Genomic DNA, 19,743 nt, shown 5'->3' on the forward strand with positions numbered 1-19,743 from the left:
GATGCAGAGGATGCAAACAGCCCTATACTTTACGATGAGACTGGGTTCGAAGGAGTACATCCGGATGTTGACGATGTCGGAGCAAATGTGGGGCGAGCAAAGATGGTACAGTCGCATGCATGGGTGTGGCAGAGGCAAAGCGTTGATTTTTCATCATATAGTTCCATTAATTTTTCATGCACGAATCATAAAGTAAAAAAAAAAAAATATTTTCAAAATTCTGACCTCTTCACATGAATTACTAAACAATAGAAAAAAATTTTTAGATCACAAGTACTATACACATGAGACAGCAAAGAGTATATATATATATATATATATATGTAATTTTTTTTTTTTAAGCTTCAATTTTTTTCGTATGAATCACAAAGCAATAGATTCCGATCCCACACGCTGTGTAAAATCAATAGACCCAGACATCGCCCAACCACTATACTAGTTATGCACATAAAAAGATTCTCAAATCCGTTAATATTAATTTAGCAATTTTATAATCAACTAACCTCTGGTCTATGGCAACAAATTCAAGAGGTGCACCAATCTCCTTACACCACATTACAAGAAAACCAAGCCTCCCATTGTTTTTACTCTTTATCTTAAACACATCTAATCTTCCTTGCACATGCAGCGCATGTGTGAAACTTGGGCTGAGAGTAATCTCACCACGGTAAGCGGCACGTAGCCAACTTTTAGCTCTCGATCATATCTGACACCATTCGCAGCCTTATCCATGCCTTCTCCAGCATTCTATTTCTCTCATGTCGCCTTTCACGTATCATGAACGTATCTGCGTCTAGCACGAAGCCCACCATTCAAATGGCACGGCCGTAATCCTCATTTTGAACGGCTCCCATGCACGTCGTCAGGACTCAGGAATCCCCGTTGCCATAATGTTGTAATTTTGAGATCCATGCTAAAGCTCTACCGACGGTGGTTCGGGCATGCATTCTACCCTTCTACGTTTCTGCGTATGAAGACAATTACGCTCTTCATATGATAATTAGTCAAAATAAAACTGTGTTCATAAAAGAGCACCATCAACAAGCATGCAGCACTGCAAAAAAAAATTTAAAAAAAAAAAAAATTATAGCAAGCCTTCCTTTTCTTCAATCGAAAATAGCTTCGACCTAAGAGAGCCCTCTGCCTAGGCATGTGGTTTCATATTGCCTCCCCACACCCTCAACACACACACACCACACACAAAAGGAAAATTATAATTTGAAGAGGCATGGCTCTGGAATCCCATTAAACCCTTGAACTACAGCTGACAACATGGACTTGCTCGCCCTTGTCTCAAAGGACATTTTGAAACTAAATGGAGCGGCGGAGCCCAGGACTATCAAGGTCGGAAAGATCTCAAGGACTATACAAATCACATTGCGGAAGATGACAAATAATCTGAAGCACTACAAATCACATTGTGGAAGATGACAAATAAGATATGTGCAGATGATCGAGCATTAATTCTTCACTGCATGGGGAACAAAACAAACAAGTTTACAAGTAAAAACTGCCCGTTAATTGCATGAACCACAACAGCATCTTTCTTCTCGAAAAAAAAAAAAAAAAAGGAAAAGAATTCCAAGTAAAGAGAAGCATACCAACAAGCAAAGAGTACAATGACAAAGAGGGGCGGGGCTCTCCAAGCAATAGGGTCAATGATGGTAGTTCAATTCAATGAATAAATTCAATACAGCCTTCAAAAGGTATCGACTTATCAAGCTGGCAACTTTTTGATGGTTGTAGCAGACGGCTGGGTTGAATTCCTATCCCCAACATTTTGATGTAGGTGATGATGAAGACAACTCATATTTCCCCCGGTCCAGGAAAAGGTTGAAATGGGAACTATGAAATTGTTTGTAGCTTAGACTTGAAAATAAAGATGGAGAAACAACTAGGGAAATAAAGTGAAAAAGATTGTGCAACACACACTCTCTCAGAAAAGACAGGCATTGTGGGAGGCAACAACAAGATGGATGCTTCTTGATTTTAAGCATGTCTCTCCTTGTGAGCAGAATGAAACCAACATGCAAGTCCTCTCGAATTAGCCTCCCTATTATATTTGATGCTGGCCCACTTCAAGAATGGAACAATTGTTATTCATCAGGCAATAACATAAGTGGCATTGTTAAGAACATGCACAGTCTATGCATACTGTTCCAAAACGCAAGTCCTCTCGAACCCTAACCGGAGAGGACCTGTACTCTAATGAAACAACACCTTCAAATTCAATGCAGGGATGACTAAACCAACTCCAAGTGCATAACTTGCCTTGCATAGTTTAAACACTGATTATTCGTTCAAAATGTACACCACTCTTCCAAATTATATTCTTGTTTTAAGATAATCTTATAGTTTCTCATAGTTTTAACCTCCAAAAATTCTTTTTCCTAAAGTAGATTGGTTAGATTTAATAAGTAGTTCGTGGCAATTTATTTTTTCTCAGGGTGCGATTTCTATATCGATATATGTGCATTATCAATGGAGGCATTCTCCTCCATCATTCATGGCCCCAGACTCAGCATATTGCAGTTCCAGTCAGAGAAAACATGGAATATATAGTGATTTATGCATAAGCTCAATAGAACAAAATCACAAATTTAAAAAAGCTTGACACAGATGTATATTAACATACAGCTATTATATGCATCAGCACAAAGAAAACTAACGCTCAAATATTTTAGTCGTTAATGTCCATGAAGATAGAAACCATAAAATACAAAACTGTTTATAGATGAGAATTTATAGAGCGCAAAGCATATCATATTTATGTTAACATGAAATAAGACATAAGCATGATAGCAATGTACACAAGATGAAGTGACCTTTTTTATTTGTCTGGAGTTATGATGGTCTCTTGCATGGTCTCAAGCCCTTAATGCTACTTTGAGCATCAACATCATCTCCCTCCTACAAAAACAGCAATTAATTAATCTTACTATCACTAGAACAGAGGTAAACACACGTATGGAGTTCAGCCATGCTTTGACATATCATACTGGTAATTTTGGGAAGATATTTGCAAACAGGCGTGTAACCAAATTAAAAGCTACTGATATGACAGTTCTACATTCATAAGATGCATTTCAATGTTTCGGTATTGGTATCTTGACATATAATAGATTTTAACTGTAGAAATGAGTTCATTTGATAACCAATTGCTTGAGAAGTACTCAACCATTGCCTCAAGGAAGAAAACCAAAACAATTGTCACTGGACGGCAACTTTAAATTAGATAGATGGAACTGAAGAGTAACTGATACAGAAAATGCTTGAACATGCCTGTATCGCATTTGACAAGCATTTAAGGATCATGCAGAAAAATACTTTCACTCGTACTATTGCTTGTGCAACTAGGGCTGGCCAAGGTGCTCTTACTGCAGTACTCATCTAATAATTGAACTGAGATTACCTTTTCTCCTCCGATGCCATGTTCTTCTTTCCACGGATGCATGGAAGGTGATCCACTAGAATTATGTGGCTTGGAAGAACCACCATCATGTGAATGATTTACTTCTGACAAAGAAAAACATGAATTTGGGACAGGACACATACTCTCACTGATGCTTCTTTTCCTAGCAGCTGATGATTCTGCTGTGGAACACAGGTCTTCGTCCATTTTTGATGTCCCTATCCTGGCAACACGATTATTTATGTCAACCTGTTTGGATCTCTCACTGTTTAGATTTTTCAGTTCCTTGTTGCATGAACTGCCCTTAAGATTATGGACAGAAGGAACTCTTTGATCAAGAGATGAACTTGTGCAAGATACCTCCTTCTTCACAACAGCCTTTGGAATGTCCAAGTTATTCACACCAACCAGATTGTCAGCCACAACTTCATCTGAACCACTTAATGTTGCAACTCTTGCAGCTCTGTCCAGTTCCCACATCATGGCGACAGCATCATCCAGGCGCTCCCGAGCTGTAACAAGTTCTACAATGGGTTTTGGGTAATTTAAACCTAGCTCAACTCCAGCAGCCTTTAGTACAGATCTTGGAGCATCCCATGGATGATGGATCCATTCAGTTGGCATTCTTGCAAGTTCAGGAATCCAATTTCTAACATATTCTCCATCAGGATCGAATTTGCGACCTTGATCCTAGACTCCAGGATAAAAATGACAGTCAAACCTCAAAACTTTAATGAAACAATATTTTAAAGTAAAAAATTCTATATCAAAGGCAAAAGTAGGATATTTTCATTGAAAGAAAAGAAAGAAGGAAACAAGAACTTGCAACTGCTAGCCTTTCTCATAAGAAATGTGATATTGGTATGAAATAATCAGTACATCGAAGGCTTTTTCATTTTCCTCTTTCAGGAATATAGAAATAGCAAGAATTGAATGTGCAAATTGGTCTTTGCATGTATTTACTGAACTGATATTATGGAGACTATAGCTGGATCAAAATTCAGGACCAAAGGCAGCCGTTTACATAAAATGTAAAAATTCACTAAACTCAAGGAGAAAGAATTGCATTTTAAATTTTAAGCAGTTGATTATCCCTTAATATGAACCTCAGGAACTTGCATGAAAACAAAGTCTGGATCTCAATTTGCCGTTTTATTGCATTAAGAATAATACTTCTTACATACCCCTGGGTAGGTAGGCTGAAGTTGCCCCTAATGGACTGTTCTGTGGTCGTTGGGCCTTTCCTCCACCAGCTGCTTAGACCAATGAGGCCAAGGCAGTCAGGAAGGCCCCTCGTATGTATCTTCTGGCCATGTTGACTGTTTCAATCTATCAAAAAAAGGGGGAAAAATAAAGAATATACTTGTTACACCAAGCTTGAGGAGACATATGTCATCTTTACATTTATTTCCAGCAGACACACAAGAAGTGAACCAAGTAAAATGGAATTGGGAAGGAAACTGTTTGGCATGGAGAGCAAAAGCCCTGGTACAAAGAAAAAAATTCTTACTGTGGTTAGGGACATTAAATTCCAATTTCTATTAGTTTAAAAGATTGATAATATAAGTCTTTATAGGAAAACTAGATGATCCTAGTCTGTGGGATTACATTAGTCAGAAATATCAACATAGAATGTTCTCTGAATGAAAAGGCAGTTACCTAGTTTAAAGGATCAAGACCCATGTCTCTGAAGTAACCAGAATACTGGATGGCAATATTAAGTTTTATTTTTGAAATTATTTCTAAAGCTACCTTTTAGGAAGTCCTAAAAAAATCATAAGCCAAAAGGCATTAATCCATCAATCATATGAGATGGGGCATTTTAATTTTGACAAAAGGACAGAACTATGACTATTGGTCAATTGTCAAGAACTCCAGCATGGAGAAGGTCCCAAATCAAAATCTTTCAAAATCTCCTTCATCAGTGGAATATGAGAAGTTTGCACAGAAAATTTCTAGAATATCAAAGAAATCAGATGAGTGAAAACCTGACTCTTATTGAAGTAGCTTTCTGAAAGTTAAGCTAGTCTTTTTGATCAAAAAGTTTAGCTAGTCAAACCATAAGAAGAGCAAGTGTCATGAAACTTCTAGTTGTCCTTCAACAAAGAATCAGATGTCATTCAAGACATAACATGTTAGATCAGCAGCTTGTTTTAGATACGTACAAACAACAGTCTGTACCAGATTCAAACTCTTTTAACTCTTCCATGAAGAAAATGTAAACAGAGAAAACCAATGGCTCCTTCTAGGGCCCACTAGCGGCTGGGCTCGTGCAATGGATCGGTCAAACTGTTAATGGTCTAGATGTAGTCCTCTCTATTATGCCTCTTAATATGTTGAGGATGCCACAGATTCGAGGGATATGTTAGTGAGATCATCTTTCCCAAATTTCCAGAGAAATAGAAAAATAAATATGTAGGGCTCGCGCTGCTTAGCATTTCAAATGTTAGCAGCCCATTTGACTAGAAGAGAGAAGCAGTGATCATTTAGAGCAAGTGGTAAACCATAAGCTTCATTGGCCTTTGGATAAGCCAACTGAAGAAAATTGCACTTCCAGTGATTTGGTTATACACAAGCCCCCAAGGATCATATCTTATTTAAGTAAATCTGAGAACAAAATGTTATGCTCAAGCTCAAGTATTTTCGAGGTGTCAATTCAATTAAAGTTCCATATGAAACATAGTATCTCACCAGAAAAGATTAGGAATACTGGCCTAACAAACCAAAATGAGGTGGCCGAGCAAGCATATAGCCACACTGGCTTGTTTCAGCCACAGCTAGTTGAGTTTTGTTCATGAAACATCTTTTGGACAAAAAAGGACCACTTTTATATCAAGTTTATAGAACATGAAGAAGGCTATTGATGGTATAAAAACTACCTGACAAGTCTCTCTTATCAAACATGGGAGGTCCATATGTTTGAACAACTAATTATATATGCCCTTTTGTACCCCACAAAAAAGAAAAACAATAGTACTCTGGTCATTCTTTGGGCATTACTACTCCCGATTAGTAGTTATATAATACTAGCTTTATTACCTCTTTAGGCATTACTGTTCTTATCATATTCTATTTGCAACAAGATCCGCTCCATTCCAGCTCCTACCTCCCCTCTGAAAAGAGTGGTTTGAAAAGGTCTGTGAAACTTCACAGTGTGTATGTGTGTGTATGTTTTGTGTGCATGTATCTTTTAATTGTAAAAGTCAACATGTATAGAAAAGCTTTAAAGCACGTATCAATATTAAAGAATAATCTCAAAGTACTTTGGACCCCAGGAAAATTAGGTTTGACCCCTGAATGAAGATCCAATACCCATAGGAGTGATGGAGACTAGATCTCAGTGGGCAGGACACATGCAGATCAAGGCTTATGTTTAAGATAAAATGAGATGTCAAATAGATTCCAATGTCTAATAGTCTTCAAAAATTGAGAGAGAGTTGAAGCTTTGAGCAAGAAGGCCACCAGATTTGGAATTTAATCTCAAAACTTTTCGACCTTTTCAAACCACACAGAATATGTGAACTCAGTAAAATGTCAATATGATATAACTTTATGGGCAATTATATACTAGTTGAGTTAAATTTTAAATAATTTACTAATACACAATGTCTATGTAATATATGATTATTTATAGTTTTGCATACTAGATGATTAAGCAAAAATCAAAGTCATGAAATTTAACAATATGACCTGTACAACGTTTACCAATCAAATGGTCGGAGAACAAAAGTACATCTCTATGTAGTTCTGCTGTAATATGTATGCAATGAAACTTATTTGTATAGACAGCTGGATGAACATATGAATTGTCACTTGCATGTTTGACTTAAAAGTTTTAGAGGCACACCATTGTTGACTACCATTAAGTCCAAATACCATGTAATGAAATTTAAATTCCTTTCCTAGATAAATCTCAGTTACATGAAATACAAAAGATGTCAATAACAGTTCAGCACCAAAAGGTTTCCAATACCTTCAAAGGAAAGCAAGCAGAGAATGCACAGAAAAGAATGATTTGGCAAAAAAAGCATCAACTATAAGTCCATGACATATTAAGGTTGCAGCCTTGGGATTTCTCAAATATTTGTACAGAGATGGCATACCTCTGGATTGTCAAGACGGTTGAGCTCATGACCATCAGGTAAGCTACCAGATATATACTGCCAACCAAGGATGTCATTTTCTAAGTCAGCATCCAACAATGTGTCCCAGAAGTATTTCATCCCCCATGTCCATGGAAGTAGAAGAAACTTCACAAAAAAACTTGCCACAATGACTCTAGTTTGGTTGTGCATCCAACCAGTTGCCCAAAGTTCTCTCATACCTGCATCCACCAATGGGTACCCTGTTCTACCCTGCCTCCAAGACTTAAACTGACCCTCATCAGCACGCCAGGGGTAGTGTTTCAAGTTTCCCAACAATGCCCGCTCATGTGTGAATGGAAAATTGAAACAAAGATAACGTGAATATTCTCTAAGACCAATTGACCTTAGAAAGAGGTTGACACTCAGATCTGCATCAGAATTCTCTTCTTTTGCCCACTGTATCTGCTTCATTCTGACAGCTTGGTAGATTTTCCTCACACTAAGTTCACCGAAATGGAGATAAGGTGACAACAATGATGTCGTGTTGCCTTCCACCTTCATTCTGTTTCTCGAATATTCCTTTAGATGCCCATTAATAAATTCAGCTAGCATCTTGTCTGCATTGGCCCAACCTGGGGACCATCCCCTGCTCAGCAATGCGTTACTTGATTTCTCTGTGTCATTTTCAAGTCCTAGCTCCTCAAGTGAGCAGCTTTGAACATTTTCTGTCCCTGGCACAGAAGATTGAATGATATAACAAATACATGCATATTCTAACACAGTAAATATGGTAGTCTCTTGTAATCAAGTATTTCCCAAAGGAACTCCATTAGAGGACCAGCTGAGATTTGGTAACTACTGATAGAACGGGTGATACAACAATGGCAGCAGCAATCATAGAGATGCAAAACCTGCAGCTCTGTGCAACCTCGGATGCCTTTTATTTGCCTACCTGTTGTCTGATATTTCTTAATTAATGTGTTTAAGCCAAAGGACAAGTCATAGATCATGAAGAAGAGGTGGACATCATCCAGCTATGAAAGAATGAACTTTGCTACAAGGATGGCACTGTATCAGCTCCTTGTATGCGAAGGTGCCTTCCTGCCCAACCCAATTTAGAAGGAGACCCCCAGTAAAAATTAGCCAGTCAAGGGGCAAAAGTAATGATTGATGCAATTACTGGGCAGCGGGATAACACTTTAATTAATTTCAGCCAATTAGAGGGCTTCCTCATCTTTCCAAGAAAATAAAAAAGTGCTTTCACAAACCAGCAGATTCCTTGTATGGTCTTCTCTAGAAAAAGGCATCTCATGTTTCTGTTTGCATATGTTGTAATTACTAATCCAAAATCCTCCTTGAACAACTACAGCAAGAACTTAAGAACAGTGATAAGCTTAACCTAAATTAAAAGTTCTTGATCCCCCACAGGATCAAGCTATTAAAGCAAAGTTTTAGAACATGTTATAATGAACATTCGACCTAATTAAATCCGAAAAGTTGTGAGAAGTACCTATCTAATGCAACTTTTTAAAACATAAGAACAATAATAGTCAAGACAAAAAAGAATAATATCATAAGTGTGGTGGCAATAGTTAATTACCAGAAAAACTATAGCATTGAAGACAGTATCCAATAAAAAAGTTACAGTGGATGTATAAATGAATGAACAAAAGTAGCAGTGGATGTATAAATGAATGAACACAGTGTGGCTGAAAGCTACCTGCAGGTGGCACCAACCTCCAAGGAGGAAGAGGCGAAGTTAGGTCAATTGGCAAGCTCATGCATTTGTCCCAATATGCATTGAAAGTTGTAAAAGCGTGGCCATTCTCATCATACACTTCCCATGGTTCATACAACAGATCACCATTAAAACTTTGCACAGAGATTCCAAGATCCACCAACTGATTTTTTATTTTATGATCCCGAATAAGTGAAACAGGGTCTGCAAATAAGGCAATATGCTAAAATGAGGATTATTTTCAGATTAAAAAAAGGTCATTAACTTTCAGACATCAGAAGGGATTGCCACCACAAAATTTGGAGTTAAAGAAAAACCAGAGTGCTACCAGCTGACAATACATTTATATACAGGTATCAAGAAAAATGCATTGCGATCCAAATGCAGCTAAAGAGATTAAAAACCATGGAAAAAACTGTTACAAAGTATTAGATACACAACAACATTCATGGAACCCACAGAAGAATGAGATCGAGTTGACAACTAGTTCCATACGTTCACTCCATTCATCAAGCCCTCTCTTTTGAGGGTATATTCCGTAAGTGACCTAAGCTTGATGATATAAAAGCTTATCACACAACAATGAAGAGTGAATAAACTGGATAACTTGATTTGAGTCCTTAACGACCTGATTTATCCCCAGACGACATGAAGATAAGCAAAAGGCTGTGTACACCTGAATTTTGATCCTCCCCAGACCCCACAGTGGTAGGATCCTCGTGCACTGGGCTGCTGCTTAACTATGAAAAGGAAGAAGAGAATACACTTATTTAATCTGAGGATACATGCAATGGAATTTTAACATCTAGGACTATGATCTTTGCAGGATCATGTAAGGGAAAAGACATTCAAATAGATGGATTCACGTTTGAATTTGTTTGAGTATTTGGCAATTGATGGTACATGCAATCACCAAGATGTGGTCGCCAATTAGATGCAGTGATAAAGCCAAAGCATTTTATTCTATAAAAATAAAAATAATAATAATAATAGAAACCAAGCAAATAATAACAGCATCATGAAAATCATTGCATTGATGGCCACAGACAGCCAAGATATAGTGAGCGCAACCACTGAAAAGATAAGGTGAAGAACCATGAAAACTTAGAAGAGACCTGGGAGAGAATTTGAGGGAGCCCGCAAGGATCAGAATTTGCCACAATGTGGATATGCATACAGATATAAGCTCATATAGCCAACATAGTATATGTGGACGGCAATACAAGTTATCGATTATGACTATGTTGGCACAGATTTGGTAATCTGCAATCTAGTTTCTTTTCTTTTCTTTTCCTCAGAACCCACAGAATTGTTGGCTACTTATAAAAGGATGTCAATGTGCATCTCTCAATATAATACATTTTGGTTGAGTGTATTACTTTATCTAGAGTTTTGTTCAATCTTTTTTTTTATTTTGAGCAAATATTGACATGCAAAAGAATAAACCAAGTTTATTTACATATCTTAGAGGGGCCGGTTATCATTTTCTCACTCTTATAAGCATTCTGTTTGAAATTAATTATGATAATTGTTCTCATCATTTCTTAAATTTGTTGCAATTCTTTCCACAACAAAAAGCTCAACTCCTTAATCATCCCATATTTAACAGCTCGTGAAAGGATTTAAACTGTCGTACAGTAAAGGAAAAAAAAATGATCAAATTGTAACAAATACGACTGCTATAAAAGATTATCACCACATTCATAGCTGAAAATCTACCTTCAAATTTAAATAAAAAGCATAATAAATGCATATTTTTAGACTATAACAGCCACATGCTGATATGTAGACACTGAAACAGCATCAGAAGTGTTCAGAAGTGCAATACGAACAGAGAAGTAAAGCGTTCAACAGTATCAAGAAAACACAGTCGATCAAATTCCTAAGTTCAGTAAATTTAAATCAGAAAGTACGATCTAGGAAATGAATTAATAAATATGATCAGCAAAATTATGAGCAGCCAACAAGCTCTTATATCAACCTACCGAACACGAAAGAACACAGCCAGAACACACAAGATACTGCTGAAGCAAGATCATAAAGGAAGAGTCAGCATACCATATAGATGGTTATAAACCACTCTAGTGGCCCCAATCGAACCAACGCACTGCAAAAGAGATGCAAGAGTGCTCTCTGCTCTGATCAACACCAGGGGGGCTCCAAGAGACCTCAAGGACTGATCGAGGTGGGCAAGCGTCTGCTTCAGCCACCATCGAGACACTCGACCGGATAAAATTGCTCTTCTTCACTCGGGCACCATATGAAAACAGGGAGGACGCATGCGTCCTTGGAGGCTGCTGCTAAGGCTGGGTTGTCCTCAATCCTCAAGTCCCTCCTAAACCAAACTATGGTCCTGGATGGGCCATCCATGATCATATACGAATCTCAAACTTCCATGACCAGCTCCAAGAACTTTACTATAACACAAAACTTCACCACTGAAAGCGAATGAAAAATTAGCAGCACTTCCCAAAGGTGGCCTCCATCAACGAGGCATTCCAAGAAGCAAAAGGTGGACCAAGTTGGGTAATTGAAGTCCTAAACTGCCTTAAAAGATATCTAAGAAAGATACCAGAAGGCCCCCACCATGTCTGAAAATAGGAAAAACATGACCAAACCTGTACTGAAAAATCAATTGGAAATGATACCCGAAATTACTCCGGATCCTTCAAAAACCGCCCTTTCTCCCTGGATATAGACTCCTACCTAAAGGGGAAATTAACACAAAATACTTCTTGCAAATGGAGAAGGCAAAGAAAACGGTCCCAATGAAGAGGCTCTTCCCATACATTCATAACAATCCTTTCTTTTACCTCCCGACTTTGGCTTCAAGTCAGCTGCAAATCCTGCCCTTCTAACACCGAGCTGTTCCCCTCGGAAACCCTAACACTAGCATGAGATGCACACCCAGAGTCCCACCTCGATGACCCCACCAAGCAAGAAAGCCAGCAACATCTACTCAATCAGAGAAGAAGCTTCACATCACCAGGACCACGAAGAAAGGAACGTCTTAGCCCATGTGACCCCCGCCAAACCCCACCCCCCCGGCGAGTGAAATCTCTATCCCAAGCCTATCTTATCAACAAACCCTTTGACCAACCCGAGAGAGGTACAACCCCCAAAAAAATGTCTTTGCTTCGGAATCTGATCCACCGAAATGAGAACCACCGCCGCAAGCCCTCAAGTTGCAAGTATTTAACATTAATATCTGTACATGTAGCTATTTTAGTCGTTTATTATCGTCCGAAAATGGTGAGATCGGAATCTAAGATGGTTTTGGAAGTTGAAGTACTACATAACGGTAAAATAAAGCTAAGCCCGCAAAGCATTATTTGAGAGTAAATAAATTTTCAGAAAAAAATAGATAAAGCGATGAGACGAAGCAGTAGTTTGGTATAATATGGAGATACAAGAAATTTGTTTCTCGTACCTACTCGGATGTTACCCATCTGCGTATGGCCCACCACCACCAAACCAAGGAACATAATTTTCGCAGAAGATATGGGAAGGAAAGCACTTCTTTTTCTTGTATTATGATCCTCCCCTTGGCTCATAATTGGTGGATATCACGTGACGACAGCAGCATCTTCTTTTGCGCTCGGGTCTCTTGCTCTTCTGGTGCGAAGGAAGGATTCCACTTCCTTGGGCGAATCCACCGTTGGATCACCAGTCGCACAGATTTGAAACAGACCAGTGGATGATCCAACGGTGCGCTCGCGCGAAGGAAGGTGAATCCTTCTTTCGCGCGAAAGATACAGCTACCGCCTTGCCCACGACTACCCCACCTAGGCGGAGCACCGGCCTTTAAAAGGCGTGTGGTGGATTGATTGATTGATTGGACTCGGGTGCGGAACACTTTTTTTTTTTTTTTTTAACTCCTGCCCGACTTTTCTGGATGTGAGGTCATACCAGCGTTCATCTCATCAACCCTTAAAATTGCATCGCACGGTTCAGCACGTGATCTTGTACAACATTTAATTTAGGCATCGTAGCGACGTTCTCCCGTGATTCGGCGAAGGACATACCCCAGGCTGTCAATTTCATCTAGATTGATGGTGCTCATAAAACATCAGAATGCAACAATTTACACGTCCACTCTGCATCCTTACAAGAACATTATTACGTCGTTGCTTTCGATTACAGAACAACATTTTTTTAACAAGGAAAAAAATAAAAATTCTGACGCGCCAGGCATAGGAATAGATTAGCCGCCCCATTATAATAACACAGCAAGTATTCCCTGCACGGCATGCACCACGTTCCGTCACCTGTCTCCTTACCCTGGACTCCATACCATCGTGCAGGATATAGTTTCTGCAGTAAGATGGTGCACCACATGGCTGTGCAGACTACAAACCAGAGCCACTCAACCTTACAATGGTGCACCAAGATGATCGCTTAATGAATAAAATCTACGTACAAGCAACTATGATTAACGACATGCACAGGCCATACGGTACTGGGCAGGCTAACTACCCTACATCCCGATTATCTTGAGCTTTTGACCGGTTCCATGGCCGGCCCACGTTCAAGGACCCGTCGAATCATATTGTCCATAATGAACCATCACTTTGCACGTTTACAGCATCATTTCTAAGAATATCGAACGGTAACAATTTACTTGACCTTCAAACCTGGGCTAGGTACCCGTTGGAGGCAAACACACTGCGGACAAAGATGTACAGTTCTACATTGCCGTAGCTTGTTTGTGCATCCGGCATAATAAACTATATATTGACTGCGATGCTCTTTGGTGCGACATTGAATTTTAAACTGCAGCTTGGGGAATAATAGTCAATTCATGGCCTATTCAAGAAACAACAAAACCAGCTTCGCAAATATCGCCATCCAAAAACAAGCATGCCCAGGCTGGTTCCTCACACAACTCGAACAACAGAGAGCGCATGAAAACCATTCTCAGCATATCAAAACCAACAAAGACTTCCACTCCAGCAGCCAACTCCATCCTAAATCGGCACTGGTGGCCTTCTCCTTTTTACTCTCTTTTGACTTTTACCCCACAAACTCAGGTAAAGCAGTCGAGCACCTCTGCAGAATGTAATGAATGAATGCAAGCGAGGCAACACGGTAAACACAGTGATACCAAATATGAGAAGAGATGAGATTTTAATATATTATATTGTCCCCACTTACGGTATATGTTTAAAGACGTTTCCAACTCATAAAAGCACCCAGGTCTTTGATCAACTACTCTTAGTACAGCCCATCTCTCTAACTGAGAAGTGTCATTAAGGTAGAGTTCAGCTATTCCACCAGCCCTCTCAGCTACGGTTATTCAGAATCCCATATATGTTCTCATAATCAGATGCCTCAGGACACATCTGTTGGCAGAAACCCAGCTATTCGTTGAGATGAAGTTAGTTTTGGGGGCTCTACATGCCTAATTAGCACGGTCCTAAGAACTTCGAGATCCATCTCTGTAGGGTCGGTGGCCTGAATCTCGTAATGGACGCCATCAAGCTCATGGCGAAATCTGTCTTTGGATGTGGCATACAACATCTTAGAACGGATGCGGGAGACAGATGGAGACCTGTTCAACAGGCAAATAAAGATATTCAACATGTGGAAGAAAAGAAACTTGCAGCTAATCCAGTTCATTGCCATGTTTACAAGAAAAATCAACATAATGAAATTAACATGCCTTACCCTCATTTGGTTGGAAGTTGGCAGCACCATGAATAACAAAAACGAGTCAAATGCTAATATGGTACATGAAACTATAATCTAACCAAAGAACTGAACAAATGGGGAATAATCATTAACCACATTAATCTTGTGGTGGAAGCAACATGTAATATATATGAAGTAAATATAAAGGTGAAATAAGTGATAACTAGAAGAAACAGAAATGCAGGAGCGGAACTCAAATGACTAAAACAACTCATTTTTACACAACTAACAAGCGCAAATACAGAAGATACAAAATAATGCACGTTAAAACATATGATGAGCACATCATCATTTCCGCAGTTCAACATCATAATGCAAGAAAAAGTGAACCAGCAATAGCTCATACAGCAGCACATCTTTTAGGTTGTACAATGCTGCCCTAATATGGTAAGAATGATTTCGAGGTTGATACATGAAATATTTACTAACACAAACATTAAAGCAGTTTCCACCAGACCATGATAGCAAGAGCGTCTTCTTGGGATCAATCATACCCTACCACCCGAATATGAGCACAAAAGATTCAGAGGGCTTGGTCCATAATAAGTAAAATGCAGATGATCTTTCTACTCTTAATGTAATGAAATATGACCCATTTCAGCTACTCAATCACAAATCTGGGAATGTATACACACATAAGTTTGCTTCTAAGGGCAAACTAAAGGAAAGGAGGGAGATAGACTCGAATATTATAGTATGAGGTCTACATCCATCCTTCCCTTTAACCTGTCAGCTGTTATCTGCAGCAACAGCAACCGTCAAGCAGGTTCCAGCTGGTTGTTTTGCCTCCTGTCCTCACTTTGGGCCAGATGAAACAAAAGTGTCCGTTTCAGAGTCAAACACTCTTTACGATTCCTAGATAATACAAATCTTATCCCGTATATATCAATTCAACTCTAAAGGGCAAATGTATGATCCATCAAAGTTCGATAAAATTCTATAACAAGTTATCAACCTAAAGATGGTTTATGTAAATCATGAAAGAAACTTATTTCTTTCATATGCATCATATTCACATAAAGTTGCGGCTTATGTCCTCAAACCTACAAAGGCTGCAAAGCACTTGCCAGACCACTTAGAGAAGAAGGCTGCATGTGCGTCAATGGACCTCACCATTAGAGAAAATTAAAGATTAGTATGACAATGTTTTAAAGAAAAGGACAGAAATTACTTGATTTGAAAAATAAGGGCAATTAGGGGAACAATTTTAACCTGTCCTTCAAAGTAGAGGCTCTAGCACACTAGAAACTTTAAAATGAAAGCTTACAGCCAATAGAAGGGGTCTGTTACTGACCTGTAATGAAATTCAAAAGACACAGAAGTTTATGTGCAGAACTTAATGTGCCAAGCAGAAACAGTTGGCAAATAGAGAATAGTGCATAGAGCAATCGAGCAGTAAATTACGGCTTCAATTAGGACATTGATGTTGGGTATTTGACAGAGAAACTATTCAATGAGAACCCATATAAAAGTCAGATTTCAGATGAGTTTGAAAAAAGCTATATCAGAATAAAGATTCCAGCAAGTAAAAGTGTGCATGAGAAATCGAGGGAATAATCACAGCAGAAATTTAATGTTGACCTTCTTTATGTATAATTTGCAATGGGTTTAATGCAGTAAAACAGAGAACATAAAGAAGCAGATAACATTGTCTCAAAGAAAAAGGGAATTGGGGGAAAGAAAATGAATGAGATAAAGAGAGAAATTAGAGAGGAACAGTTGGCTGAACCTGACTTCATTTTTTTTTTCCTTCCACTGAAAAGAAACCACCATAAAACCTTGTCTAGTTATTAGCCATAGGGTTCTTATGGCCTCCATAAGACTTTATTGAAACCATATCTCCCAATGAAATCAGTAAGCAACCTTAACTTCCTACTTATCTCTCATTAAGACCCTAACAACATAGGACTTAAGCTGCATCCAACCAACCACATGGACCAACTTGGACTCCAAGAGAAACAAAAAGGAAAGATTTGGGCACTTAAATTCAGAAGACTTAAAGTTTGTCCATCAAGCTTGGAGTCTACAATAATTTTTATGTAAATGCATGTCACACAGCCTATCACTCTACAAGCATACCATCTTGTAGGCACCAAATGGACATCAGTGGCAATTAAGTCAGTCTCTATCTGTCTATTCACTAATCTCCACAAACCATGCATTTAGCTGTGTTTAAGACTCAATCTTCTAAAAAATTATTTTAAATAAGCAATGCATGGATTCCATGGAAGCACAAGAACAGAAGGGCAGATTGCAAACTCATGAATCTTTGAGGAGAAAAAGCCAGAAGATGAAATGATAGACCTTAAATAGTAAGATGAGGCACCAACAGTCTATGACAAGGTAAACATTCTTCAGATAGTTCTCAGTCTCGAATGGAAGACTGGGAAACCTTTTAATCCACGACGAAAAGTTTATATTCCATGACTACATGCTGCATTTGTAAGCCTTCTGAGTGAACTGGCTAGCTGGTATGATATTAAGCCCCATCATATAGAGTTTTCTATTATGTACCATTCAAGCTTTATTGAATCTATAAATAGATAAGCAACACTGTAATACTACTGTTAAGTGTTTGACAAACAGGTTCGACCACTAGAGTACTTGTGTGAGAGAATGGAAAGAGGGTTAACATACAGGAGTGAGTTACAGAATAAAACGACCTGAAAAGCAGAATTCATATGTGTATATGTATCTAAGTGGGTTGGATGCATTCTAAGAGCCAAGCAATTAAGTGTTGACAACAAGCCATTTTAATTTTCCACTATTTAAGAAGAAGGTACCATCTAAACTGATATCTGAAAGTTGCAATGTATTAAAAAAAAAAAAAAGAAAAAAAAAAGATGCAGTTGTGTCAAAGCAACAAATTACACATTCAACAAGGACCAAGAATAGTCATTGTTATAATTACCGAGCCATCTCCATCCAGGGTATGCAAGAAAACCTAATAAACTTAATGTCACTGATATAAAATGATAATGTGCAGCAGAAATGTTTTGTTTCAAAATAGCTTCCTACTAATTGGAAAGGCTAATAATAGAAACAGAGAGTAAGAGAGTTTTGGCACCAGCTGAAACAAACTCATGCATGCTAAGATGTGAGAAACAAACTCATGCATGCTAAGATGTGAGAAACAAACTCATGCATGCTAAGATGTGAGAAGCAAGCATTCAGAAAATGGAAATCAAGCATGTCATCAGAGAAGCATGAAGGGACATTCCACAGAAGCTAAGATATTATCATATTAGGTTTCAGAATATACAGACCATGAAATAAAGAAAATCTTGCTCTTCTGACAATTGTCTTCAGTCACAAAATCGAAATCATACACAGCATAGCGGCAATCATTCACAGGCAGAGCAGCCGTGAAATCATCATAACTCTCCCCCGGACCACCTGTCTTCTCGACCACAACCTCTTTTTTCTTTTCGTCGATCATGAATATCACATAGCGATGCACCTTCTTCCTCTTCAGTTCCAGGAAAGTGCTCTTGCTATCGTCAGCCACTCCCATCCCAGAAGATGCATTCGACTGCAAACCCATTCCCACAGTAATTATAACACTTTGAATCAAAAGGGCGCCACATAACCAATTCATCATTAGCAAATCATACAAACTATACGTCTTACAAACATCAGCAATCCAGACAATTCATCATTAGAAAAACATACAAACTATACATCTTAACAACATCAGCAATCCAGCTTTCAAGATTTTCGTTAACCATGAGGCAAAAGATTGAGTAGAATTGTGGATCATGAAATTCTATGATCGGACACAATTGCAAAAAATTATTCAAGACAAACAGCCCTCCACAATCTTTGTTCGCAAATTGTGCTAAAAATCAAGAATCTCCACCAAGATTTGCCTTTCAAAAAAAAAAAATCAAAAAAAAAAAGACATGACATAAATTAAAATTATCTGGAACAAAAACACGCCAAATCAGAAATAAAATGGAGATTATTAGGGGAACATATAATTACAACAACAGGAAAAAATGGCATAAAAAAGCCTCGTAAGCTTGTGAAAATCAGATAAAAGAACGTCAGATCATGCATCTGCCAATAGGTTCCGTGCAACAAAGCTCTCGCCCTCGGATTAAGAAATCCACGCAAAATCGGCCCTAATTTACGGAGATAACACAAAAAGATCAAACATTCACATCGTCCTGAAACCCTGGACACACCAAAATTGTTCCTGGAAATGGCCCGATCAGATCTCGACGAAACCAGAAGCACGTTATTCCTCGCAAAACCTAACCTAACAAACAAATAAAAATACAAACATATAAAAATGAGCAGCGTTCCGGCGCTTACCGATCGCAACGATAGAGATCTGAACGACATGGCTGCTCCTTCCCGATCTCAGAGAAGACGGATGGAGATCCAGAGAAACGAGGAGAGGAGAATGAGCCGGATGGAGATTCTCGGCTACAAGAAACGAATGACAATAGAATATAAGAAAGGAACAATAATGGGGCAAAACATGGAAAAAGAAAAGAATGGAATATCTCCCTTTATTTTAGCTATATTTTATTCGTTTTTAATCTTTGTCAAAGTCAAAAATAAAAAGATAGAATATTGAGCTCCGAGAAGGAGAAGGGTTTGGAGCGGTAATTAATTGCAAAAATCACCAGATAAACAATTATTAAATAACCCGAACCGGCTGCTCAGCGCGGCCGCGGCGGGTTTCCTTGACTTTACATGCCATGTGATTAAAAGCTTCGCTCTCTGAACGAGGTAGGAAACCGAGCGACGCGTCGCGTCGCGTCGCGTTGCGTCGGTTCACTGATTGGTGTGTGGATAAAGAACCAAAA

The 19,743-nt window shown here is 38.6% G+C and overlaps 2 protein-coding genes across 2 annotated transcripts; both read right to left on the reverse strand.

Annotated features, from left to right (window-relative positions):
* Positions 1-448: 448 nt before the first annotated feature.
* On the reverse strand, positions 449-12,277 carry LOC105044317 (cryptochrome-1). Its single transcript, XM_010922166.4, is given in 7 exon segments — positions 449-964; positions 2,826-2,910; positions 3,413-4,102; positions 7,516-8,228; positions 9,218-9,439; positions 11,294-11,461; positions 11,464-12,277. Coding segments are annotated over 6 exon segments (2,007 nt in total). The 5' UTR covers positions 11,612-12,277; the 3' UTR covers positions 449-964; positions 2,826-2,844.
* A 2,068-nt stretch (positions 12,278-14,345) lies between these two features.
* LOC140857048 (actin-depolymerizing factor-like) lies at positions 14,346-19,415 on the reverse strand. The gene is made up of 3 exons (XM_073255285.1): positions 19,244-19,415; positions 18,193-18,458; positions 14,346-14,786 (listed from the first exon to the last, which is right to left on the reverse strand). The coding sequence occupies exons 1-3, from the start codon at positions 19,271-19,273 to the stop codon at positions 14,567-14,569; spliced, it is 516 nt and encodes a 171-aa protein (XP_073111386.1). The 5' UTR covers positions 19,274-19,415; the 3' UTR covers positions 14,346-14,566.
* Positions 19,416-19,743: the final 328 nt, after the last annotated feature.

The sequence above is a fragment of the Elaeis guineensis genome, chromosome 4 (assembly GCF_000442705.2).
Source record: "Elaeis guineensis isolate ETL-2024a chromosome 4, EG11, whole genome shotgun sequence".
NCBI classification, from domain to species: Eukaryota; Viridiplantae; Streptophyta; class Magnoliopsida; order Arecales; family Arecaceae; genus Elaeis; species Elaeis guineensis.

Bases quoted from the DNA above. Each gene is read 5' to 3' on its own strand.
- LOC140857048 (XM_073255285.1), bottom strand. From the start codon at position 19,273: ATGTCGTTCAGATCTCTATCGTTGCGATCG. The intron at 18,459-19,243 runs GTAAGCGCCGGA...ATGGGTTTGCAG, and splicing joins GATCTCTATCGTTGCGATCG to TCGAATGCATCTTCTGGGAT. The intron at 14,787-18,192 runs GTCTGTATATTC...CCTGTTGAACAG, and splicing joins AAGATTTTCTTTATTTCATG to GTCTCCATCTGTCTCCCGCA.